This window comes from Melospiza georgiana, chromosome Z (assembly GCF_028018845.1).
Source record: "Melospiza georgiana isolate bMelGeo1 chromosome Z, bMelGeo1.pri, whole genome shotgun sequence".
Lineage (NCBI taxonomy): Eukaryota > Metazoa > Chordata > Aves > Passeriformes > Passerellidae > Melospiza > Melospiza georgiana.
In genome coordinates, this window is record NC_080465.1 from 63,440,966 (window position 1) to 63,468,311 (window position 27,346).

Below are 27,346 nucleotides of genomic sequence, written 5' to 3' on the forward strand. Positions count from 1 at the left end.
GACATAATTTTTTCATATCGTATTTAGGAAATATGTTCAAAACTCAATTTACATTATGTAGTAGCTATAAAAATGTCATTAAACAGATATCATCTTCTTTCTCAGGTAAGGAAACAGCTCTAATTTGGTTGTGTTAGCCTAAAACACCTGTGAGTTCTGGGGGTAAATCAAGACACAGCAGAAAATATTAGAACAGAATTTCACTATGCTCTAAGTAGAAGGAGTTAATAAAAAAAAGCACAAAGGGGCCTGTTATCTCCCTTAATATGGTCCTTCAACCCAGAGACCCTAAGGTGGTCAGCAGATGAAGCCCATGCTTGAGCACACATCACTGCAGCACAGCTCAAAGTAACCCTTCCATGAGTCCTTCACGGGGGAAACAGCACATAAATTTACAACAGGGAGTTTGGTTTCTGGCATGCCAGCTTGCAGAATGAAATGCAGAAACTTTTTCAGGGGCCCAATCTGTTCAGATATAGTATGAATGACAGACAGGACTGTCTAAACACATCTGTGATTGTGAGATATTGTGCTGAAAATCATGTTGTCACACCCCTCCTGCCATGTGCTGAGTGGAGGTCTAATGATCCCAGGGACTCTGGCAGATCCCATTCCAGATGAGGAAATCATAAGGAAGAATGCAGAATATGCATACAACTAAGCCTCTTCCCCTTGGTTTTTCATATGGTTCAGTAATCTGTATAATATATGCAGGCTACAAATTTAATACTGATTTTTTAATAAATAGATATATGTTTGCATTATTGATATCCCTTTATATATATGACAATTAAGCCCTGGAAAAGAACAAACCCACAGTTTACACAAGGCACCTGCTCCATATTAGGATTTTAGTCTTTTCCTGGAAGGGTGGCAGTATTTTAGATCTTCTAAATTTTTGCCCTCTTTGTAACATAAATAATGCATGTCCTCATACTCCAGCAAGCAAAAGTTGGTATTCAATAATCTGAAGTGAGACAAAAAACAAACAAAAAAACCAACCAAGCAAAAATACTCCACAAAACCATAAAGCTCCATCTCATGCCTCATATTCTTGAAAATACATGCATTATTACTATAATACTGTTTTAACCACAGCACCTGCTTGCTTGGCAAAACTGTCTATGCAATCTGATCTAGTCTATCTTCTTTCTGTACTATAGGTTTCATGTTCAGCTATTGATTTCTTCATTGTTTTGGTTTGTTTTGTTTTTTTCTAGAAATACACATGTGCAACTAATTCAGAATTTATTTTCAAAGGATTGTGTAGTTGGCATAGTTTGATAATTTAAAGGCAAACCAACTAGCACCTTACACCAGACCAGGTTGCTCAGAACCCCACCCAGCCTGGCCTCTAACCTTCCTTATCTAGGGGAGTGTTTTGGTTTTTTACTCTGATTTTTGTAAAACTTGCATCTTGGCAGCTGAGCTTCCTCAAGTTGACTCTAAAATCAGGTAGATATTTCTCTTAATCCAGAGGGTTAAATTAAACTATGTAATGCAATGATGGGTTTTTTCTTTGCAATCATCCCTCTGCTCTGGAGAACAGTGCTACTAGATAAATATGTGTAAGCAGTTCAGCAATAGTGCGTCTAAACACTCTTGCATAAAACACTGTGCAATGTATTACAGCAAAAATATTAAAGCCAAGTATGTAAAAACACTTGTTAATGTAGGAATTTTTCATTTATTTTATGACTGCAAGTAGATCGAGAGAGGAAAGTTAGGAAAATTAGGATGCCCTACCATTTGAAATTTTTACTCCAAATTATACAGTAGCTTGATACATATAACAAAACACAGAATATATGCATCAAAATTAAAATAGTAATCGAAATTCTAAAGTCTCCTGTATGGATTTTGAAACAAGAATCTTAAACTTTTCTCAGCTCAATTAGATTATACTTTCAGACTAATTTACACTGTTTCTGCCCTTTGCCCATTCCATTAATTCAATTAATGCCATTCTATCTGACATTTCTTTAAATGTTGAAAATTCCCTTCAGAGCACAAGACTATGAAAAAGATTTAAGAGGAAGAAATGTTGTAAGAGAAATAGTTTTGGTTTGTTATTTTCACAGAATGTTCAGTATTGGAAGAGATCTCTGGGAGATCATGTAGTCTAACCTCCATGCTCAGGCTCAGTCCCCCAGGATTTCTGAGAGGATTCTCCTCACCAATATTGCACAAATCATACAGTGATACCCATGCAGCAATAAAGACAGCCAGGGAGTGTCTTTACCTCTGACAACAGCCAGTTTTTCTATTAAAGCCTGCTTAGTTCAAAAATCCTCCTGTAGAAGCGTTTCTACACAGTGGTCAAAACTACCGCTGAACCATTGGTAAACCTGAAACCTGATAAGGAAATCCATGGCAGTGAGTCACATGACAGCAAACATTTGCCACAAACAGGGGAAATAATGCAATCTTACAAACTGTAGTTTGCACCTAGGAACATTATTGATATCACTGAGGTGACCATAGCAAAGCAAAGATGTAAATTGCACTTCATTTAGAATACAAGAGGGAGTAGAACCTGGAACACAGATTAACTTCATCAGGTTCTGGAGGCAACTTTCAGAAACGTTAGGTTCTGCCAGTAGCAACAAGGGCCACACATTACTTTCTTCCCTCAGGCTATACAAATACGGTAATTTCTACGAAGGCAAAATCTGTAAACCATACTGACTGACATGTTTATTTGGAGTATAAAAAGAATGAGTTTTCTACTTGTTATTTGTAAATGCCTTGCCCCTTCATGGAGACTTTGAAACACTGCATAAAAATAGAATATAAGACACCTTCCAAAGGTTATCACTGCTCAACAAGGAAGAGGCATGATGGCTAGGACAGATTATATCTGGCTACACAGTATTGATGTGTCCAAGTTCTTATCAGGACACAAAACTAAAAACAAGCCACACACCTCTCATCAGTCTGCGGTTCCTGCTTAGCACTGAAACAATAAAAAACAATTACTGTTAGGCATGAGTGACTGGTCTGTGAAAGTGGCTTTAGGGATTTGCAGTGGCTCCTCCCAAGTATCACAGCATACGCTCTGCAGCATCTAAATTACAGCATGCAATTGATTTCAAGGTGGATTCATGTTGCTCAAGATGGACATATCAAGGCTTTGCCCACATACTTACATTTGGTGTAATCATGATGTGTTGTCATAATGCTCCTCTGCTTATGTGAGGCACATAAATCTCCTTTGCCACTTGAACTGTTATCTTCCAATTTCAGCTCCTTCATATGCTCCACTTACAAAATTCTTCTCCTGCCTCCCTGACTAGAATGACTCTGGTCTCTTCCCAGGAACCATCACACACACAAAAAGGAGAATAGAAGGCAACGGCTCACAACAAGAAAGGATGGGAGCCATCCTCTGCCAGCAGAAATATTGTCAAATGCATTCAGTACTTAAAACCTTTATTTCAGTAGGAAGATTCAACTAAGTTGTCAAATTTGGATGACAAATGACAGTGCTTGCATTTACAAAGTCTAGAAATTTATGTAACAGCAATGTAAAGCCAAATATATGTCAGGTTTCAGGACTATTTTTTAATTATAAGTTATTCCACTCTAAGCAGAATACTTAAGAGAAAAGATACACATATGTGGGAGTTTTTCGACATTTTAATGCAAATGACAATCAAAAGGCTGCTTGAGGAACATAAATGCCACACCTTATCCTTGCTGTGGTCTCTCTGGTTCTTTAATAAAATTAAACTTTTTATACAGTTAAGTGCAGGACTAAACTTTATCAGTAGCTCTTTATCAGCAGTGCTTTGGGAGTCTCAGGACTACTCAGGTAACACTCCTCCCCAAAACTAAGAAAAAATTAAAAATAAGAAACCCCCTGAATTTTTCACACAGTTGTGCAGAAAAAACCAGCTAGCTGTTTCCATTTGATTTAGGACAATAATTTGAGGAAATCTGGCACAAATTAAGCTTGTTGGACAGACCAAACAGCCTCCTTGGATAAAAAAGGCCATATTTCTGACTAAAGGGAAAGTGTAACAATATTTTTTACTCTTCTGACTGAAAGAAAACATTTGATATGACATGTAGCAAGAGATTAAATACACTACAGGAGATTAAATTGTTAAAGAAAGTCAAAACTACATGGAAGGATAAGCATAAAAATGCATTAGACAAGAGAGAGATTACAAGAAGGTTTCCTCATGTGTCATTCTGAAGCACAGTCTTATTCCTCAGCTATGTAAGTTGCCTTCATGTAAAAAAACTGTTTCACCAGCACCAGTCACATTTTTAAAAGACAGAATTTTGGAAAGTATCAGTCCCACAGAAGTACCTGGATGACTACCCATGTTAGCCAGCAGAAGAAAGATCATTTGGTAGTACAAAGGGCAAGATTATATGCTCAACAGCTATTAAGTGACAAGGGGGATTAGAGGATAAGACTATATGCCACCAAGTCCTAGGAGGTATCAAGAAACAAACCCATGGGAGAGAGAAATTTTGAAATTCTGTATCAGTAAACTGTACTATCTAATCATTCATGAAAAGAAAATGGGGTGAGGGGCTGAGAGAGGATTTGCTTCTTTTAGAGTAAGCACAAAGAAGGGCTCTTGAGTTAGAAAAATGCCTGAAGAATAGAGAAGTAGACAGAGCAATGCAGAGACACCTTCCACAATTTCAATAAATTTTGGCCCCTTATGGTTGTAGGGCAGACAACTGGAAGTAGGTGAGGTTTTGGCCACGTTAAACAAGCTCTAGGCAGGTGATGTCCTCTAGCAGGTCTCTAAAGACGTCTCAAACCATGAAGGCATTTCCTAAAAAGTCCTCCAAAGAGGTAAAAACAAGCTTGTGTAAGTGAGCTCTTGAGCCTAAGATGAATCACAGCATAGATGTTAAAATGACTAACAGCCACAAATTCGCTAAAGAATGCTTGCACAGTTATCTGTCATCTGGAAACCGATAAGGAATCTTCGAAGTCCCCTCCAGATTGTTACTGGATGCATCTTAGAACAAATGAGAGTTGAGACTGCATTTGTCTCGTGCATCAGCCCTTTTTTCTCTTGGGATATCTAGCACATCTCCAGGTATTCAAGGATACATATGCTCAACACAATGCCAGGTTAAGTATTTTTGACAAAGGCAATTTTTGCACCATGTAGACTGTAGAGTCACATAGTTATACTATATTAGTACAAAAAGAACAGCCAGATTCAGAAATGGAAAATAATTTCTGGATTTCTTTCTTCTGACTGTTTAGATCCTACTAATATTTACCTGACAAACCACTCTTATGCTTCACTTCCAGGTACTATCCTGGCTAAGCAAGGACAGCCCAATGGGCTTGGAGTATCACACTGAGAATGCAGCTAAAATGCAATCAAAATCCTCCAAGTATCATGGAAGGAAGTCTTTGTGGAGATGGCAGCACCCATTAATCAGGGTAAATCAAGAGTTGCTGTAGTCACACACACAACTTCATTAATTAGATCATTTCCATCTGAGAAAATAATCTCCATCACAAAAGAAAACACAATGAAGCTCTGCAGAAGTCCAGCACCTGTAGCGATGTAGAGCACTCTTCACAGTAAAAATTCAGAAGAAGTGATAGGCAAGAGAATTTGAAATCACATTCTGCATATAGGTCCCTTGAAACCCAGAAGATTAATATTTGTTCTCCCATGCTGCTTAGACAGACTATTTCTGCTCTTTCTGAGAACTCTGTTCAAGACTTACTTGCAGGCCAGGAACTGTTTTCCAACAAGGCTGAAACAAAATTACTTATTATTATGAGCTGTAATCTAATCTTGTATATCTACGTGTGTGAATCAGTTCTCATGTGATGTTGTCAAGTGGAATTACATTTCAATGGAAAATTTTGTGCAATATACAAAAATTGGATACACACTTTACACTGCACGCACTCAAGTAAGATTCCTTCCAACAGAAAGAACTCTGATCCAGAATTGAATAGCCTAAATATTTGACTTGACATTGAGGGTTTTTTTCATTATAAAAATTTTTGGGTTTAAGTCCATTTGCTGCAATAGGTGGCCCGTATAATTTATGCATGTCTTAACTGTGTGTTTTTCTACAACAGTAATGAAAGATCTCAATTTTTTTGCCAGTGTTCTCCAGACACATCCCACAATGTCTGGCGAATGCATGACTGTGTTCAACAAAAATTTCAGTTCTCTTTGTGGAGAGAAAATAGCCATGAGAAATGCCTTTCAAATATACATATAATTTTTGTTTGTTTGTTTCTCTTCTCTCCGAAAAGCTTTTTTGAAAGGGCAGATCTAGCTATACGTTGAGAACAGATTAATTGGAATTTCTTTTCTTCTGTTGTTGACATATGCTGACAGGTTCCAAATTCAGTTGAGTATTCTGTCATAAATATTTCTAAGTTTACAAATGAAAAACTAATAACAGGGTATATCAGGAGTAACTTTTTCTTCAAGCACTTATTTTAAAATAAGTTACAAGTTGCATATATTTCTGTAACATCTATACACTTTAAATTTACGGACTTTGAAATCCAAAAAAATAATCTTTGAGTTGTCATGTTTTAAAATATATTCTAATTATTATTCCCTTTCCTAATTTCATCTTACCTCTGTGGTAGTAACAATTCAGCAGCTCAGTTGTGACCTCTCTTGCAATGAAATAAGGCAAATTATTAGGCCAGAATTTCTCACCTCTCACATTCCTCGTACCATGCTAAAGTAGACAAGGAAAAAGCACATGGTCATCTGCACAAAAATATTCCTAAAAGCAATGTGAAAATAATGGTGCTTGCCTTGAACTTTAAACTAACTGAAATTAAGACTATTATATTTCAGAGCAGTCTTTAAAAATCAAAAGAACAGGTTGCCGACATTACTGCAACTTGGCAAAAAAAAAATTTGTAACACACTTTTTAAACGTCCTATTTCTTATATTACATCAGCCCTCCAGGAGTTTTAGAATAACCAACAGGATGCATTCCTAATATACCAAGTCACTGCTTAAAATTTGGGAATGAACAAAAGGTTCATTCTTCATTGAGAACTATAGCTGCCCTGCCCTTTTTTCCAAGAATAAAACAGTTGACATGCCGTTGACATGTGTGAACCAGTTTACGTTTCACATGTATGAAAGCCCAGAGCAGTCAAAGTGCATCAGATGCCAAATGTACCACTTATACACAAGCCACTTTTGAAAACACTTGTTTTTTAGCAGATCTACCATGTATGTGCTAGATTCCTTACCTGCACATGTACCCCAGATATGCTGGATCTCTGAATGAAAAAAATAGCTGTGGGATATCTAGAAAATTCCATAAAAATAAAAGAATTCCACTGAACAAGGACAGGTGGAGGCAAGTTGAATACTTCCTGGGTAATATCTGTTAGCTATACTTTTAATATCTACTTCATTATGCACTGAATCAGCTGTTTGCCCATTACCAGCCCTTAACACAAATTTTAAGTGTTGTGTGAATAAATACACAGCTACCATACTAACAGTATGTTTCCAGCAGAATCAAGATTCTAACAACCAATTTACCTCATAATATTTGAGATTTATCATCTCCTCTCTATCTGGCAGCAGAGCATTGATTTCTCTTTAAGGGGAACATCAAGATCCAGAGGCCTGGCAATTGCAGCAGCTGAAGTTCAGCCATTAATAAAACAAATTAAGAAAACATTTAAGGATTTTAACAGAATGAACCTGAGACCACACTCTCAGTGGTTTAGATCTGATTATGATGGTATGGGCATCTCCATCTACTCAGATTACTGGAACAATAAAGATCCTCAGTTTTCTCAATTTAACTTAAGTGTTCCTTTAGCATCCACTCTACTGAGATAAGCAGCTGTTAGCAGAACACCCATCCCAATAAACAGCCTAGCAATAAACCATGATCTCCCTTGCTGCCTGCATTAACAGCATCATATGCAGCAAGGTCATTAGCAGAGGAGGCACAATCAGCTATAGCTTTCTAATGCTACATTATTAAGTGAAGCAAAACAACTCTTGTGAGATGGTAGGATTCAATTTTTTTTTTTAGATTCGCTACCAATAGAAAATTAAAAATATTTTAACCTTTATGCAAATAGAACACACCTTATATTTTCAGCACAAAACTGAAGATTACCCTCAAAATCATGACACTAAATAATATTAACTATGAGACTAGTCCTATCACAGACCATCTCACTTTCTGCCCAGAAATGAGAATCACTTACTATCCTGCTACAATAACAAATGAGCAGCTGGAAATGTCCTTATACAAATCCATCATTACATTCCTTTAACCTTTGCCAGAAGTTTAAAAGTAAACAAACAAAAGAGGAAAAAGCCAGACAGAACACATATTTGGTTGGACAGGCACCTTTTTAAAGCCTTGCCTCCAGTTTCAACATTAAATGGCTTGTTTTATGTCATAAGATCCCCAGCTAGACATAGGAGTACCAGATATTTTCACCAGCCCCTTCTGGCAGGTGGAGTCTGAGACAACTCTAAGCTCCAGCCCACGCCTCAACTTGCCTGACTCAGAAAGAGCCAGGTACCAGTTTGAGCATCATATTAAATATACTGCTGTTTCTAAGAAAATGAAACAAAAGACGAAAGGCTGTGAGAACAAAAAAAATAAATTAGTGGGTAGGAGATGTTGTGGTAAAAAGACATTGCTTCAGGCATCCTGTACTTGTCTATAGATAAAAAACCAAATTAAAAAGTGGGATGAGCCCATCAATGCTTCTCAGTTTAATAGCACTTCTGCTTATTCTTCAAAAATAGCAGAATATAAATACATCCTTATGACTCATCTTTCAAAAATACTTTGTATGCATATCTATATACATACATTCATACTTATATATATATATGAAAATTGGAGTGGGAAGAGAAAAAGATGCACAGAGATGGTAGTCTCAGTGTTGCAGAAAGTCTGAAGGAAAGAATAGCACAGATAACTCACGCAAAGAACAGTCCAGGAAAGACACACACAGATAAACCACTGATTTCCAATAAAAACCTGACATTTTTAAAATACAATTAATTCCTTAAAAGGGAGACTGAACTGTGGGAGTTTCAGACAGTCCTGCAAGTGCTAAAATATAAAATGTGGAAAAAGAAGTGATTATGGTGAGAAAAGAGAAGCACAAGAATATTTTGGTGAGTGCAAAAAGCAATCTACAGAAGCTGGACGAGCCGCATTTTTTCTTAAGCCAAATTAAGTCATCCTGCATAGGAATCTGATTTCCTCTTTGAGTTAGAAACCCCTCCAGAAGTATGCAGCAGTGAGGATGCTGGGTTTTATCCTCACCCCTTTCTAAAAAGAGAGATTAAACAGTTAAGGCAAACTTCTGCTTTAACAGACATTTTTGTACAAAGCTCCTACTTTGCTAAGGCTCTCTCACTGAGGTACCACAAGGAAAGGGCAATGCTGTACTCAGTAAGTAACAGAGATGCAAGTAGGAACCTGTGATTATATTTCATAGTAATTGTTTATTTGGCATGCAGTAATTACCTTGTCTCTGTAAGGAAAAAAAAATCCAAATCAGCATCTCTGTAGTGTAGAAGCATCTTGTTCATAACAATGAGAAAAACCCTTGATAAGCCAAACCTTGACAAACCAAAATCACACATATGTTTCTTTACTGAATTAAGATTCAACACTTTTTTGATAATCTACTAATGGAATGATCTTCATTAGTTCGGTATTGAATAATATCCTTCTGTGATTGTTTTGCAATTTTGCTAGTTGTACCCTCTTTAAAGCACCTCAGAAAAGTCACATTATTAACAGCACTGTGTCTCAGTTAATGAAATCACTTTCTTGTGCACCAAGACTGTTGTGCATTGCAACCCACTTCTTGTATTCTGCATTTTCCTAATTACTCAGCTTAGATTTTCAGCAACTGTAGGCAGTGTAACTGTTTGTAGTCTGAGTAATGTCACCCTAGCTGGAATGTGAAATGGCTTCTATACTGTCACACTCCAACACTGACAGAGGAATAAATTATTACTGCTGTATTTGCATTAAGATGTGCCTGATGCAACAGAGTGAAACAAGACACCTCAAATGTCCTCTCAGTACTCCAGAGAAACAACTACCTTAACTTTTACTAAGGTGTTCAAATCTACTTACAGAGAACAATCATAACTAAGGAACCTGCCTTCTTAATGGCCTATGAACCCATAAAAGCTTTATAGTACCCCTGGACTTTCACATTCTTATATTTAAAGCTTTTATAGGCTCGGCATGCAAGATTATCCCACCAACTTCAAACACACTGTGTCAAAAATGAATTTGAGCCTTTTTAGCTCTTGTCCATGTGGGTTGAATGCTTGAACTCTGATTAAATTGTGTTTTCATACAACACAGTATCTGTGTTCTTCCACAGCCAGTGTAAGAGATTGACAGATGTCTTTTAATAATAATTTTTAAAATAACTCTAATACCTAAACATTAGGGAAATACTTCAAACCAAAAAGCACATCTAAAGCACACCTTCAAAAGAGTTTTATTGAATAAAATGTATCCCTGTCACAATTTTGATAACTGAATGGGAGAACAAATAAGCTCATGCTGTGAGGTGAATCTCACTGCATCCATCCTCACTGCTGAGCTCATTAAAGTCTCACTTGCCTGTCTTATTGCCTCAATAGCTTTCCACTTGTCTCCAAGCTTCACTCACAACTTCTGACACTACTATAGTCTTACTCACTTCCTATGACAACTTTTTGAGGACCAGAGCTTCCTACCAGGCCATTTAAAATTCTAAGTCATCCAGTCACAGGTATTTCCTTTTCTTGTATCCTACTGTCTTGAGAGACGACTAGCAAAATTCCCTAGGAGCACATCTGACTGTTGAGAACTTCTGGTATCTGGGAAACCTTTAACAGCAAAAGCTGGCTTACACTGCACAAGCAGAGAAATCTGAATGAGTAAAGTTACTACAGATTTGAACTCTCCATGATAACAACTTTCAAAATAAAAATAAAAAGAGCAAATATGGAAATCTATTCTAACCAGTCAGCTTTTCCAATGAGAAAGCTATTTCAGCATTTCAGGTTACAGTCACCTTAGTTCTACTTTTAACCTACTTGGCTGCATCCCTACAAACCTATGGGGCCTGACGAGATTCATCTGACAATACCCAAAGAGCTGGATTATGCCATCATAAAGCCTTCCTCGATGGGTTTGGAGTCGTCTTGGAAACCCAGAGAGGTCTCAGCTGACTGGAAGCTGGAAACTCTCCTGATTTCCAAAAAGATCAAGAAGGAAGCCTCTGGAAACTACAGGCTGTCAGCATCACTTCAGTGCCTGGTAAAAGCATGGAAAAGATTATTCTGGGAGGTTTTGAAAAAATACTGGGACGACAACACAGTCATCAGTGACAGCCAGCACACCTTCATGAGGGGAAACTCCTGATTATCAAAACTGACTTCCTTCTACAACAGGGTAACCCACTGAGTTGATCTAGGAAAACCAGTAGAGATAATTTTTCTGGCTTCAGCAAAGCCTTGGAAACTGTCTCTCCTTCTAGACAAATGCCCAGCAGACAGCTGGACGTTACCTGATGAGTGAGCAATTGGCTCATGGGCTGGGCACAAAGGGTTGTGGCAAACGAGGTGACATCAGACTGGAGTCTGCTCATTAGTGGGGTTCCACAGGGCTCCATCCTCAGCCCACTCCTCTTCAACATCTTGGACAAGGGATTCAAAGGCAGGCCAGTGACACTAAGAAGGAAGGAATTAACACCACTGGAAGGTGGTGTTAATTCCCTTAAGGGTAGAGAGTCCCTCAGACAGGCCCTCAAGAAATTAGTGAGCTGAGCATCAACTATATGAAACATGAACCATAGGAAGTTTAACAGGCACTGGATTCTGCACCTGGGAGGGGCAACCCTGGCTCTGCACACAGCCTGGGAAATGAGAGGCTGAAGAGCAGCACCATGGAAAGGGACCTGTGTTTCCTGGTCAGTGACAAGTTGAACATGAGCCAGCAGTGCCCTGGCAGCCGGGAGGGCCAAGCGTGTCCTGGGAGGCATCAGGCCCAGCATCACCAGCCAGGCAAGGGAGGGATTGTCCTGCTCTGCTCTGCTCTGCTCTGGGGCAGCCTCACCTCGAGTGCTGGGGGCAGTTTTGGGTGCCACAGTATAAAGCAGACATTGAGCTGCTAGAGAGCATCCAAAGAAGGGCAAGGAGAATGGCGCAGGAGGGGAAGCCATATGAGGAGTGGCTGAGGTGCCTCAGTCCCTTCAGTCTCAGGAAGAGGAAACTGAAGGGAGATCTCTTAGTGGTCTTCAACATCCTTATGAAGGGAAATGAAGAGGCAGGCACTGATCTCTTTACTCTTGTGACCAGTGAGAGGACTCAAGAAAACAGCACAAAGCTTTGTCAGGGGAGGTTTAGATTGGATATCAGGAAATGGTTTTTTTACCCAGAGAGCTGCTGAGCTCTGGAACAGGCTCCCCAAGAAAGTGGTCACAGCATTAAGCCTGAGCTCCAGAAGGCTTTGGACAATGCTCTCAGGCACATAGTGTGATTCTTGGGATGTCCTGCACAGGGCCAGGAATTGGACTTTATGATCCTGATGGGTCCTTTCCAACTGAGTATATTCAATTAATCACTGAGGGGAAATATTTAGAAATTAGGAGAAAATAAATAGTTGTAATGAACTAACATATTACCATTATTACAGTATTTCTAGAGAGTAAGTACTTATAATCTGGCAATAATAAGCAGAAACTTTTCATTTTCTTCTTTATTTAGACAAAACATTCCAATTATTTTTCTCCTTTCACCTCTGTGGTCACTGTGATTCACAGGGTTTCATAACATGTCAGTTTCTCTGCAATTCACAGTAAACTTAAAAAAATTGCAACAGGAGATTACCTGTTTTGAATACTCTCCACAAAACACTTCCATTATGTCATTAAAGCAATTATGTTATCTAAAAGCAAAAAGAACATAAGAATACCAGGAAAAAAATACATGTACCAGCAAATAATAAGACTCTTCTTCTTTCCACATTCATTTTGAAATGTCACAGGATTGTTGAAATGCTGCTTCATCAGAAGAAATAAATTATGTCTGGAAAGAGTTGCTTTCAGCTACACGGAAAACAGGTTATAAGAGGACACATCTATCACTGTCCAGCCAGGTTAGACTAAGTTGTGCTTTTATAACCAATATAACCATCTCCAATAGATTAAGAAGTCCTTCTCTGTATTATGTTGTTATGAATAAAACCTCTCATAAGCCTCATATAAATTCCAAAAGCCTACAAACATGCCTCACAGTAGCTGCATCCTATGGCAAAAACAAAACCATAGAGGAAAAAAAATGTGAAAAGTAAAATTGTCCCCTGATCTAGACAAAAGTTTTCATGCTCCTTGTCAAAGGTCTAAGATTTCTTATCTCCTTACACTGTTGGCGTTTGTTTTTCTCCTTTTTTCCTTGTTTCTAAGTGTTCTCTGTAATTTAAAAATATTTATCTTTCTAATTAATTCCATTATTTTCGAGGACCTCTCAGCCAGTGTACAGTAAGATAACAGATAAAGCATCCTAAGGGAAAGCAAGTCTTCAGAAGGTTTTTTGTTTGGTTGGTTGTTTTCTTTTTTCCTTTTGTGGACTGATCATGGACAACAGCACCTCCTACATCAGCAACTCTCAGACTCACAAGTTTATCCACATCCAGCATACAACTGGAAGTGCTCAAGATTTAAAAGAAGTCTATTGATTCTGGATATTCTGGAAATCAATCTCTTAATAAAAAGGGAGGTCAGCCACCACTTAAAAATTATCAGGCCCTAAGGAAGTGAATCAGATAAAGCCAGAAATCCCCAATTATGAATAATTTTTAAATTCTGCTCATGGAGTTTGACTCTATCATTCTAATTATTAAACAATCACCTTCTTTTGAAATACATGTACTTTCATTTCAGATACAGAATAGGCTATACATTAATAATTAATGATTATTATCTCCATAAGAAAGGAAGAAAAAGAGCAAAATAACTCCAGTCTTTGGGATTTTCTTACATGCTATGCGTTCAATATAATAATCCCTTATGTCTTTTCAGGGAGACAAGCAGATGAGAATTGTGAAAATTGAACTACCGTTCAGTTTTGTTCTTTTAATGAGAATTCATTTCCCCTCTTCACTTAGTTTTGGAATTTTTTTCCTGTTTTTCTTATCTTTAGTGCTAAAAATCACATGATTTGCATTACATATAACTGTGGTCACCTATATTACACTCTGCTCTACCAGGTACAGAAAGCTACTCTTAAAAGCTAAAGTCCTAGAATAAATTAGCATGGACAGGACTTCTGAGGGCTGTCCTATACAAGCATTTTCCAGAATTATTTAAATCCAAAATCAGAAACTTTTCCTTCAGAACAAAATTTAGCTATTTCAAAATCACCTCAGACTAATCATAAATTAGTCTGATCCCTAAAATCATAATGAATTACTAACCTTTAAAAAATCACACTACTTAACAGACTAGTCCACACATGCATCAAAGAAGTAATGAATAGAATATAATATTTTTTCCCCCCACCCGCTAAAGGAACAAACTCAAGATCAACTATTCAGACAAATATTTAGGACTGGTCAGCTAAAGGAGCTTCTTGACCGGTTTCCTCACTGGAGACCAGCTGCAGGGAGACACCAGGCAATATATTCAGGAGAGATTCTATAAAAAGGCAACCTCATATATAGGTTCAGGAAACCCCATTTAAAGTGAAGCTTAAATAGTTATAATTTCTAGCTTTATTACTAAAGCATCCAAATAAGCAGTCAGGAATAGTGTTGCTCATCCATAGCACACAGAAACAAATGCAGGAAAACATGAAAACACTCTGCTATATACTAGATAAATTTTAAAGCCACGTTAAAGTTGCAGAAATTAGAAGAAGTAGCATCTGCCTAAAATAAAAGCTAGACAAAATGTACAATTTGTCATACATGACAAATTGTTCATGCACAGGATTAGTTAGACTCCCTTCTGCTACCAAGAACTTAAAAAATTAACAACAAAAATAAATATTTCTTTCAGAGAGAGTGTGTTATTTTCCATCTTACAGTATTAACAAATTATTCTACCAGTCCTTGCCCTGGGCTAGAACTACCATTTTTATTTTTCGTAAGAAGTGCATTTTCGCACCTGATAACCAGGGTAGGCACGCTTATAAGATTTTCAGGCAGGTAAATGTAGGCAACAGTTACTATCTGTGCTAGTGTACATCTTGTAAATTAGTTCTCAAAGGACTTTGTGATGTAGATTTACACAATCCCAAGGTAACTCAGGCTGGCAGGGACTTGGGGAGGTTTCTAATCCCAGCTGCAGCTGAGAGGGACAGATGAGGTGGCTCAGGGCTTCACCCAGTTGGGATGTGAAACCCCCAAACCAGGAAAAGGCCCCCTTTCCACCGGCCCTGGCTCCCTCACCAGAACAACATCCCTCCCAGACTATAATGTCACAGCCCAGCCACAGAAGCCTGGCTAGAGCAAAGGCACTTGGCGTCCACTGCTCTCCTCTCATCCCAATTACATTGCAGAAGGCGTGAGGGCTGGATCCAGCCCAACTGATCCTTGGTAAATCCTTACTCACTGTTTCCTGTCACTGTCAGCTCCTCCACGTGCCCAGATGTGGGTTCCAGGAGGTCTCCTTCCTTGGTTTCACCTCAGGCTGATGGCCAGCTGTCCTCCTCCCCCAGCCAGGCCAGTGAGTGCAGAGGCCTGGCAGACACGGGAGGTGAGGACATGCCTTATCCATGTCTGCTGCCACTGTATCACCTTCAGCTGCAGGGACCCTGACAGGAAGGCCATTGCACACCGAGCAGTCAGTGATCCACACACAGGTAACAACCTGAGCACAGCCTGGCCTCTGCTGTGCAGGACTGCACACACAGCTGGGCCTTCAAGCTGCACTGTGCTGCACTTGGTTGCCAGACAAACTCCTTTTAGGACAGGGGCCTGCAGACAGCTCCCCACCATCAGCAGCAATTACAGCATCTGCACCTCCATGCCTTCATCAAGAACTACAGAAATAAATTCTTGTAAGAACAATGTTTCTGCTTGCCAGCAGAAAATACAAATATATTTGAGCTATTGTTTGGGAAAAAAATCATACAATAGCTAAAATGAGCAAACAAGTCAGCCTTGTATGGACAGGGTCACAGTGTGCTGTTCAAGCACCATTCAGGAACAAAATGTTTTCCTTACCCTCCAGCAATCTCCTGCATGGCTGGTGTTCTGATGTATTACATTTCCCAAAGAGGATGGAGGTGTTCAAAGAAAGCTCCATCTGCTTCCTTACCCTGGTCAGTGAACTGTAGCACAACCCACAACACCCAACTAACGCTCCTCTGACCCTGACCCACAAGCTCTATGCAGACCTGAGCCCTACACATCTGAGCTGCTCCTCCACGTGAAGGGCAGCCCTATTCCTCCTCTTCCCTGCCTGCCGCTCCTGAAGGGCTTGTCTCCATCAATCACAGCACAGCCACGTCACAGGTATCCCAGCAATATCCCAGCAATGCTGCCCAGCTCTGACCACAGGCTGAGCCCTGGGCCCTGCTGCTCAAATCCCCACCAGTGTGCAGACAGGTACACACCCTGCACCCTACTTTAACAGGCCCAAGCTTTGCCTTGTTACTCCCACACCGTGTACTTTTGCTTTCTGTACTTGCTCCACCATTTTATGATACAGCTCAGGGCTGTAACGTGCCTCCCATGTCACCGCTAGTGTAACACTCTCCTCACCAGACAGGCCAGCCTCATGGCAAAGGTGCTTTTGCTATAATAAATGAGAAAGGGAAAATGACATCGGATTTCTCAAATTCACTAATATGAAACTCACAGGTCAAGCTAAATTTTGTCCAATCTGCTCCCAAACAAACCTGAAATTCAGCTCTTCACTCAGTGGATTATACCTGTCTACATAATGTTCCTCACTCACATACACATGGTTCTGTTCTGCCATCTTTGGGAGAGATTGCTTCTCATCAGTCATCTGTACTCGGCCCATCTGATTTTCAGCGTCCAAGACAGGACCAATGACCTGGTTCACAGCTATAATTTCACTGGTGCCACAGCAAAGTAAAGTTTTATGTCATGTGGTCTTATGTTTCTCACTTGTCATTTTGTATCTTAGCTACTGTAAATATCCTGGGGAAAATTTCACCTCAAAAGCAATTTAATCTTTGAACAAAAGAAAAAAAATCTGCTGTGATCAGAAACTGTAGAGCAGAGCAGCCAGTTATCTCAGTTTTTACTGAACTAGAACATTGTGCAGTGTCTGCTTAAAATGGGTTGGAAAACTCACATAATTCAGAGGCTCGAAGTACAAACGACTCTCAAGATCTTTGGCAGAAAACATCAAAATTCCCTTTATGGGCAGAAATTCAATGTGATCCAAAATGTGACCTGCTGGTTTGCATGGCAAAATTTTTATCAGTTTGAATAGGGGGGTTCCACACTCTTTCCCCTTTTCAGAGTTACACAAGCAGATGATAGAGAGAGGAAAAAAGCAGAAAAGGCTTAATTTCTAAAGCTATAACCATATTTCACTCCTTCAATATGTAATGCCTTCACTCAAAATGAAACCAGGGTTATTCTAAACAAAGATCATAGCTAGACATCGTTTGGAGTCAGCCACATGTGTGCTCTATGCAGCATTGGCTCTTGCAAACCTTTTCCATCTCAAATATTCTTCACTTCTTCAGCTCCTGTCAATGCAGCAATTTCTTCTCTATCACTCAAACACTAATAACAAAACAAGGTAAATAAAATTTAACACCCCTCCATCCCACCCTCACCCCCCCAAACCCCCTTCCTGATCCTTTTGGTAAAGAAATAATATTACCAATATTACCAAATAATATTACCAATATTACCAATTATCCTTCAGGAATTAACAAAGTAAAAAAACAGTAGCCAACCCTTGGGATTATTCAATAAAAACATAACACGTAATGAATAAGTGTGAAACAACAGTATCAGCAGTTTCAACAAGTGTGTAAAGAAAAGGAAGGCCAGAAAATACAGATTTGGAGGGGGGAAAAACAACCAAAAAGTACACATGCATATCATCACTTGTACCAAACTCCTGCTTCAGCACTGCACCCCAAAAATTCTCCTCAGACAAGTCACCTTTAAAAAGTAAACTATGGCAGACAAACAGAAGTTAGCACAAGAAAAAAAAGAATTCAAGGAACAAGGCTGGGGGGATGAGGCCAAAACACTGATGTTAAAAGGACTGAAATATTACACTTTATTTACCCCCCTTCCCCCCCCCCCCCCCCCCCCGGGATAGTGTGGTTGCAAGTGGGAAGGGAAAAAAAAAGGTGCTGGTGGAAAATGTCTCAAAAATTACTATGTTCTGGCATTTCTTTGGAAAGTGGTTCCAAGTGATTTATTCTTAGTGTTGAAATGTGATTTGAGAAACCCTATTCTCTCATTAAAAAAAAAGGTATAAACGAAGAAGACAAATTAATAGTTACCCATTCTCAACAAAAAACACATGTTTTCAAAAAACCTGGCAAAAATAAAATAAAAACTCTAACAAATTACCAAACGAAAAAATTCAGAATCTGTCATTCCCATCTGTCCTGCACTCTATGAAGTTTAGTGGGCTTAATGTAATGAAAATTCATTAACATAAAAACCACCAATATAGTACTACTTTAGAGAAAAGGAAAGAAAAGGAAAAAGTTGCTCATCCTCTCAGAAAGATTCTGCAAAAGCAAAGATTAAGCAAAGATTAATACAACCTTTCAATTCTGGCGAAACACTTGCAACCTGAATCCCATTCAGGGTTCTGGCTGGAGTAAGAATTCATCTCAGCTGTAAGCCACAAGAACAACAACGTTGTTTAGAACAACAGAAACTCAACAAGCCCTCAAAAAAAAAACCAAAACAAAACCCCCCCACAAACCATCCAACCAACACCAGTCCTCAACTGCACAGTGCATTTTTCTGATGAGTTCTAGCCATATGATCCTTACCTGGGTTTAAGCCATGTATTGCAAAGTTTGTGTATTATTGGAAAAACCCACTCCAAAACCCCACTCTAAACTACTGTATTTTAATCTACAGCATGGTACAGATGAATGCAATGCTACTCCCATTCCCCCTCCACAAGATAATATTGTTAATTTGTATGATGCTTTCTTGTTGCCATGACATCCTTTATACCGTAAGTCTCTTTACCCTTACATTATTTTCCCCTCTGAAATTCAACCCGTGGTCATTTTACCCCCAGGTCAAAAGCTTGTGAATGTGTGTTTATTTTCAAAATTATACATTTGATCTGTTGAATAAGATTTATAACTCCAGACCTCAGACAGTCTGCTTCAGATAAGAATACACAATGCTCTTTCTAAGCACGTGAGAACTGTCCTTGGACAGTGAGAAGTTCTTCCAAAAGCTGTGCTTCTGTGTGTTTGTTCAGCACTTACCTACAGGATTCCGATCCCAAGGAGACAGGCCATCAAGCACTCTAATAAATATCACTCCTGTTTAAACGCTCAATTTGTTCTCCCAATTTTCCTTTATGGTCAAGATGTTCGTTTTCCTAACTTACAATCTATGCTGCAGCATGCACCTCCATTAAAATGTTTGTCTACGCACCCCGGAGTTTTCCCGGCACATCCCATCGATCTGGCTGAAGGCAGATACACCAACAAGGGGGCACCCACCCGAGAGGAAAACCTCTGGTTCCCAAGGGGCTGCTTTCTGCCTACATCCCTTCGGGGCTTTCGCTTATGATCGCTCCCACTGTTCCCTCAGCCGCACACCGAGGGCGCGGGTGGCCGGCAGATATTGCCCCCACGCCATCGGCGCTCCGGGCCGAGCCGAGCTGAGCCGAGCTCCGCTCCGCAGGGAGCGCACGGACAGAGCCGGGCCGGAGACCCGCACCTGGGAACAGCTACAAAGTCAGGCTCGGCGCACGGGAAAGGCGATTCCTCCTCCCGAAGCGCAACAGGTCGGTGCTCACCCCCCCGTCCCCAGCCCTCGGAGCGAGGAGGTACCCGAAGGGTGCAGCATGGCCGCGGTCACTGTCACTGTCGCGGTCACTCACCGGCAGCGCGGGCGAGGAGGCTCCGGTGCGCTTGGAGCCGCGCCGGGAGCTGAGGCGCCGCCAGGACTCGGCCAGGCGCCCCCGGCCGCCGCTGTTGGCGCCCTCGGCGGCGCTGCCCCGCTCGGCGCTGCCCCGCTCGGCTCTGCCGGGGCTCAGCCGCCGCTGCTCCATGCCCGCGGCGCGGCTGAGCCCCGCGGCCGCCCCGGGCCCGCCTCGGGCGCTTTATGGGCGCGGCGGAGGGGCGGGACGGGGCGGGGCGGCGGGGCGGCATCCCCGGGCCCCGGCGCTGCCCCGAGGGGCTCCGGGCGCTCCGCCCGTCCCGCGGCGAAACCAGGTTTCGGGCTGCAGCGTGAATTAGAGAACAGGCACAGAAAGAGAAAGGGACAGGTAGGTGTACTGTGCTCAGACGTGACAAGTTGTGACACCTGCTCATCTCCCGTCTAGATCGTGCCAAAATCGTGCCAGGAGGCTTTTTCCAAATACACTACGTTAACAGCTCTAGGGAAATAAATTAGTCGTTTCCTATAATAAAATATCTTGATGCTTAATGTCTAGCAACAGTCGCATGTGCGCAGCCTCCACTCTAAGCCAAGCGTTTTCCCCTACTGTTTGCACATCGGAGGGTGAAAACACCAAGTCAGGGAAAGATGGCAAAGTACCTGTTGTACTGTGACACACCTTGGGGGGCCGTGTGGCCTGCTTTTCTTTCTTAAGATCAAGAAGGAGCGCCTCTGAAATTTAGTCTCGTTACTAGTACCCAAAGGGCTTCTGCAGTGCTGGTCAGGGTCCTGGTTCATTACGCCCTTTCAGGCACTTAAGAACACAGGGGTTCATCATCTGTGCGTGCTGAGCACAGGACGCTGCTGCAGTGCCACGGAGGAAATCTGCCTCATCTCTGCCCTCCAAGCTCACTGCTGATTTTTCTTCCCAAAGGGAGAGGATGCTCAAGTCTCCACAGCTGAAATAACAAGGCAGCTAATCTCTGTTTTCCAGGCAAGATTAAAAACACGGGGAGTGTTTTGCAGGTATTAAACCATTGATTTGCATTTATGATTTAACCCTTTTTTTAAGGATTTATTGAAGGGCCATTTTACTGATAAAGTCAGACATATCCCTGCTCCTTTCTCAAGTAGCTTAACTTTCTATCTGAAAAGATGTTATGACACTATAATGAATGATATTATTCTATCTATAGCTTAAGTGATTTGTGAAAGCATGTATTTTCATCACAGTGTATCTAATGTCATAGTATTAAACAAAAATACTGGGTCAGAGTTTCCAAAGAACGTGTTAAACTCCTTACTAAATACATGTTAGAAGAAAATGATTAAGGGGTTTGTTGTGACTTTAGGTAGTCTGATGCTCTGCAAACCCCTAGTCACACTCCAGACTTCCATTCAGGGGAGACAGGCATTATTGGGAGGGTCTGTTTTTCCAGTTCCTGTGACTATAGTAGGAAGCCACTTCATTTGGGTGAATTATGGTCATGAATGCTTTTATCTTCATTTATTCCTCTCTGAGGCACATCAGCATTTGGTCAGCTTTGCTGATTGTGTTAATTAGCTATATCATTTTAATGGTGATTTTAAAAGTTTAATAGATTAATGGATTAATCTGTAGATTAATTCTCTGACATCTCCTCTATCTCTTAGTAATAACTATTAAATTTCCAAAATTCCATGTTTTCCTTAAAATATTCTTTAGAGGAGTCTAGTGATTTTCAGATCCCACAAAAATCTGAAAGCAAGTCAAAAAGTCAAATTACATAAAACTCATTAGACATGTTCTTATGGATTCTTGTTGGGACAATGGGGAAAAAGAATCTCAAGAAATCAAAAGAATTAAAATGCTGTTGTTATGGTCTTTATCAACATATTATATGCCTGGCAAGAAATTATTTTCATTCCTGGCAGAAACAGACACGACTGCATGTTATGAGTGCAGTTGCCTGATATTGTCATTTCAGCCCTTCTTATTCCACCTACAAACTTATTCTTCACAGTCATTCATTAGTATGTTCAAATATTTATCAAGAACTACATGAAGGCATGTCAATAAGTGGTACAGGGTGGTGACATTTGTCTGATTTAGATCTTCTGACTGAGCAGAGTCCAAGATCCACTGAAGTGTTTGGAACAGTTTGAACTACTGAGAGGCTTGGGAGCAGTCATTCAAGGCTGATGAAAAGCTTTCTTTTCACTTGCCATTAACAAGACAAAAGTTATAGGGAGATTTATGCTGGAAGGGGCCACTGAAGGTCACCTAGTCCAAGCCTCTCCCTATAGTAGGTTTGTGTACATCAGTTTGCTCAGGGCTTTGTCCAGTCAGGTCTTGGAAAAACCCAGAACTGAAGATTTCATTGCTCCTCTAGACAATGTTTCAGTGTTTAAGCATGGTCTCAGTCAAAAAGCTTTCCATTACACCTAACTGGAATTTCTCATGTTCCCACATTTGTGTGTTTCTGCTTGTTCCCTCACCATATAATTTCATGGACAGCCTGGCTCTCTCTTATCTACACCTTCTCACTCAGCAGTCAGGGGCAGCAATTCAGACTCCCTGGAGTCTCTGTCCTTGAGACTGGACAGTCTTATGCTCCCAGCCTTGTCAGTCATATGAGACTCTCTGCAAAGAGCTGGAAGTAACCTCACATTTTTCAGTCCTGGTGTTCATGGGGGAAGTTCAGCCACCCCAATGTCTGCTGGAGGCACTCTACATGCCAGCACAAGCAAACATTGGCCTGTTCATGAATCTGCTTGAAAGAGGACAAGCACCTCAAGTTAAAAGGGGTGCAAGAGAGTTGGTTGTTACTCGAGGAAGCAAGGAAAGGATGGCCTCCCCCATGCTCCAGAGCAATCCATCCTGATGAGCAAGGAATTCAGGAACACACCAGGAGGCCTGCATGGAGATTGGGGCAAGGAGATCAGGACAAAACACAGATGCAAGGAAAGTGTACCGAAGGCAAAGGCAGTGACAGGATGCCTGGGAGGAGTACAGAGATCCTAGCATCTTCTAGCATAAAGGGTTGACATCAGGAAAGCTGATGCCCAGCTGCTGTTGGGTCTGGCAAGGATGTCTTGAGGAAAGACCTGTGAATGAAGGCCCTGTGGATATTTCATAATTATGGTACAAGAAACAGAAAAGCAATCATAAGCACCATGTAAAAATGTGCTATTCCTTGCCATGTTTATGAGAACAGTCCTCTTCCTGTTAGTGAAGAATTTGTATTTATATCTGCTTTAGGTGTACTCAGATTGCTGTCACAGCAGCATGATGCTGCCACAGCTGTTACTGAGAGTCTTCTGTGGGACTGTCATCTTTGCAAGTTTGCCATTGCTGTGATGATGTAGGGCACAAACAATTCATTATTGGGCTTGAAAGTGCTTCTGCTTTTGCCTCAAACTCATGAGATTCCTTTTCAAAGTGTGGGTCATAATGTAAAATACACATTTTTCAAAGGCCAGTATTGAAAACAAGATTTATTTTCTCACCCTGTTATGAAAGATCTCAAGGCCTCCATGTTTGTCAACTTTTGCTTTCCCATACCAGCCAAGGACAGAATGTTTACCTCTTATGAAAAAACAGCCTGAGAACTCTGCTGTTTACAGAAACAGACTGTGTGAATTTGCTCCTCACTGCTGCCTTTTACTTTTCCATCAGCTGTATATGATTATGGCATGTCTGAACAAAACTCTATAAGCCATTTCTGAGCAAAATTCTCCAACAGCCAAGTACTCTGCCAAACTTTTTTTTCTTTTTAGTAAACAAATTCCTCTCAAAATTTTCTACTAGTACAGGAAAAACCCAATAACTGATGCTAATGATTCACTTCCCTTAAAACAGGAAAAATGTTGTAGTTTCTTTCATATATCTTCTACTATGAGTGGGTCATACACCTCTGCTTTTTATAAGCTGCACTGTTGAAGATCTTTTTTCTATTCTCCACTTTACAGAATTTTAATTAAGGAAGTTAAATACACTGAAATCAAAAGCTGGCAATTAGAAGTTTAGAAGTTTAGAAGTTCTGTACTAGAGTTGTTGCATACTATTCTTATTTCCTAACACAAGTGGTCTTCTTTTTTTATAACTTGCAATTTTGTAGAGAGACAGATAAATCCTATCCTGTACTATATTTTTTGGTGGATACTAAAAAAAGACTTGTTTAGTTCAACCAAGTTGAACCATAGTTCTGAGAGTGGCAAAACTCCAACAAAATACAGCTTTGATTTTGAAAGCAGTAACCAGTCATAATTGTCTTATACAAAGAGTGAAGGTGATCATACACTTTTCTGAAAGTCAGATAACAAAATCATCCTTGAAACTTACCTAGAATTCATAGTCTGAATGTGCCATGAAAATATCTCAAATTCTAGATTTTAGGTCATAAAGCTATTTCTATTGAAATTTTTGGAAAATACCATAGTACAATTTATTTTCTAAAGCACAAATCAACAGCAGTGTCCGGGTTTTGAAGGTTATAGGTGAAACCTTTTAATTTAAGTATTGTTTGTATCATTCACAGAAAAAAAAAGTTATTAACTAAATAAGAATAAGCTTCTTGTTACAAACAGACCAAACATCGGATGAAAAGTGTTGTTTTTCTGAGCCTATTTTTTTCTATTCAATGTGAATGATGTGGAGGTAGAGCTTTATGCTACCAGATAACTAGAAAATGAACTTTGTATTTTTATGTTTATCTGAGTCATCATCGTAGGATAATGGACTAAACAGAAAAGCACTATTGCCAATTTATGTCTGGAAAATAACATTGAAGTGACCTCTGGTGTGTCACAGTAACTTTTAAACTTAATCAGGTATTATTAATGGCTATTTTTTTAAGTGCATCTAATGTCTTAGCCACTTGATCATTCTTGCCTTGCAGTGTTTAGGCACCCTTGACACTGGGAACAGATAGATTGTTTTCTGGGTCACCACTGGAAGAAGCTGTATAGAACATTGGTGATTAATAACTTCTTTTTCTCAATAATGCCTGGTCACCTCACTGAAGCATGAAAGGACAAACAATAGGAAAATTTTTATGGTTTCTTAGAAGCCTTTAGTGTGGTGTTTATTCAAGCTGAACTCTCTCTACACAGGGAAGTCATTTTGAGCAGAGACTGCAAGATCAACTTTCAACATTTAAGTTTTAATTACACTCAGTTTTTCTTTCTCCCATCTGTTCACATCAAAAGTTCACAGTCTCCAGTACAACATTGTGAGAAACATTTGCAATACCTTAGAAAGTGAGCAGACATCATGAAAAAATACTCCACACTATTTTTTTTCTGGGGCTGTCATTCATTATGCAAAAAAACAGGCAACAAATACAGAACAAAACAAAGAATTGCTCAGCTTGGATTTTACCCTATTTTTACATAAAAATTAAATTAAGTACTCATTTCAAGACACATTTGGCACTTAGTAATACAGCATTTGATGACACAACATATTTATGCTTAGACCATGAAACCTGCATGTAACCCAAGAAGTGAACAATTTTTGTGCCATTACGGATTCTCATTCTGCCTTCAGGTGAGGGGCCTTTAGAGTTCAGATATGTATGGAAGCAATGCTACTCTTAGGCCTCATGCTAAGACAAAATATCAAGGTACACCCTGGCATCTTCACAGTATTTAAGGTTTTGTTTAAAAAAAGCAAATGTCAATTAATGGAGACAAGTAAAGAATCAATATAACAAGTCATCAAATCACAGAATTATTTGAGTTGGAAGGCGCCTCAGAGATTACACTGGTCTCATCATAGATTGGGCCAAATTATTAGGTACAAATATCAGTAGTTTTTCTTGACCAATATTAACTTCGAGAGTTATAGTTTAAAAATGTCACTTTCTTTAAGAACTACAGTTTCTCTTTATACAGTCATTATAATAAATCATACTTTCACCAACCAGCTGAATGATGATCCTAGCCTTAAACAAGTTTGTGTGAATACGAGTCCACAGTATTTTATCCTTCAATCACAAAATAAGGCACAATACTGAGATTAATCTTAGTACAATTACTTGGCTTTGAAAACCCAGGTCAGTATTTGAAAACTGAATGCATTGCTTCAGCACATAAATTAGTCACCCCATATTGTTGCCTAAAAACCCCAAGTATATTAGTTTGCCATATGACTGACATGGGAAAAAATCTACAACTGTGAGGAGTTGTTTTCATTCTTACATTCTATCTTTGAATTAATTCCTCTCAATTAAAAAAATTATAGTAAACTAAGATGTATCTGTGCAAATTTATCTGTTTTGCTTTTATACCCCACTCTTGTAATAATATTTTTTGTTAATATGTGCAAAGCTTTGGGACACAGTAGCTTAAATGGGTGGTAATGCTGAACTCCACTCTGTGATAATTTTGGATTGCTGAATTAATTGTGAATCAAATTGTGAATAAGAGATCTTTGATGGCTATATAGTTGGCTGTCAGTGATAAAACACTAAATGCCAAGGGGAACAGAAGAGGTGCCAGGTTAGTCTATTCAGCGTTGAGTCCTTTCTCTGATTTTGCATTTCCATTTCCCTTTTAGGCTATCAATGCCTCAAATCATAACTGGTTCACTGTTCTGTTCCCCCTGTAGAAATCTGTCATACAAATGCTTGAATAGCAGAGCACTACACAATTCGTAAAAATATCTGCAAGTAAGGAAATAAAGCTTTTAGGAAAAGAGAGAGGGACAGTATATTTTGACTATTTTTTCAGATTTTCCTGTATAGTGTACAGAAGTTCTCTGGCCCCTGCAACACTCTTTCAATTTTTTAAGGAAGAAGTAGAGATATTCAGTTCAAAAGTTCTGGAAATCTTGAAGATAAACCTAAGCAATTTTTTCCTCACTTTTCTTTATGTCTAAAAGAGAATTCCTAGTGAGTGCCACCTCAATGTCCTTTCCCACAGAAAACTTTCCAATACCCAGAGTTCCCAAGCTTGAACGAGGTGTGTATTCTTCTGATAGATAGAACTGGTTTATCTCACCCAGGAAAGTTATTAATTCCCCTTTGTAGATAACCACATCATAATCTTTATCCATCACTGTAGGTGTGCCTTCATTCTCCTAGACATTCTGCCAGGCCTACTGCCAGGCTGGAATGGCAGTGACCTCAGAACTGATTCAAATGCTTGCCAAGCACCATTCTTTGGAGGAGAGAACTCCTGAACAGCATCAATACTGAAATGATACAACCACCATTAGCTGTTAAATCCATGTAAGAGAAATTTCACAATCCTTTAATGTAATTCTTACTTCTGACACCTGGCAGATGGGACTTT

The 27,346-nt window shown here is 39.7% G+C and overlaps 1 protein-coding gene across 1 annotated transcript in view; it reads right to left on the reverse strand.

The window, feature by feature from the left end:
• Positions 1-20,240, reverse strand: part of TRPM3 (transient receptor potential cation channel subfamily M member 3) — a 386,409-nt gene extending 366,169 nt beyond the window's left edge. Inside the window, exon 1 of the mRNA XM_058043663.1 lies at positions 20,070-20,240. Within this exon, the coding sequence (XP_057899646.1) occupies positions 20,070-20,240 (171 nt within the window). The remainder of the gene's footprint in view (positions 1-20,069) is intronic.
• Between the last annotated feature and the right edge of the window lie 7,106 nt (positions 20,241-27,346).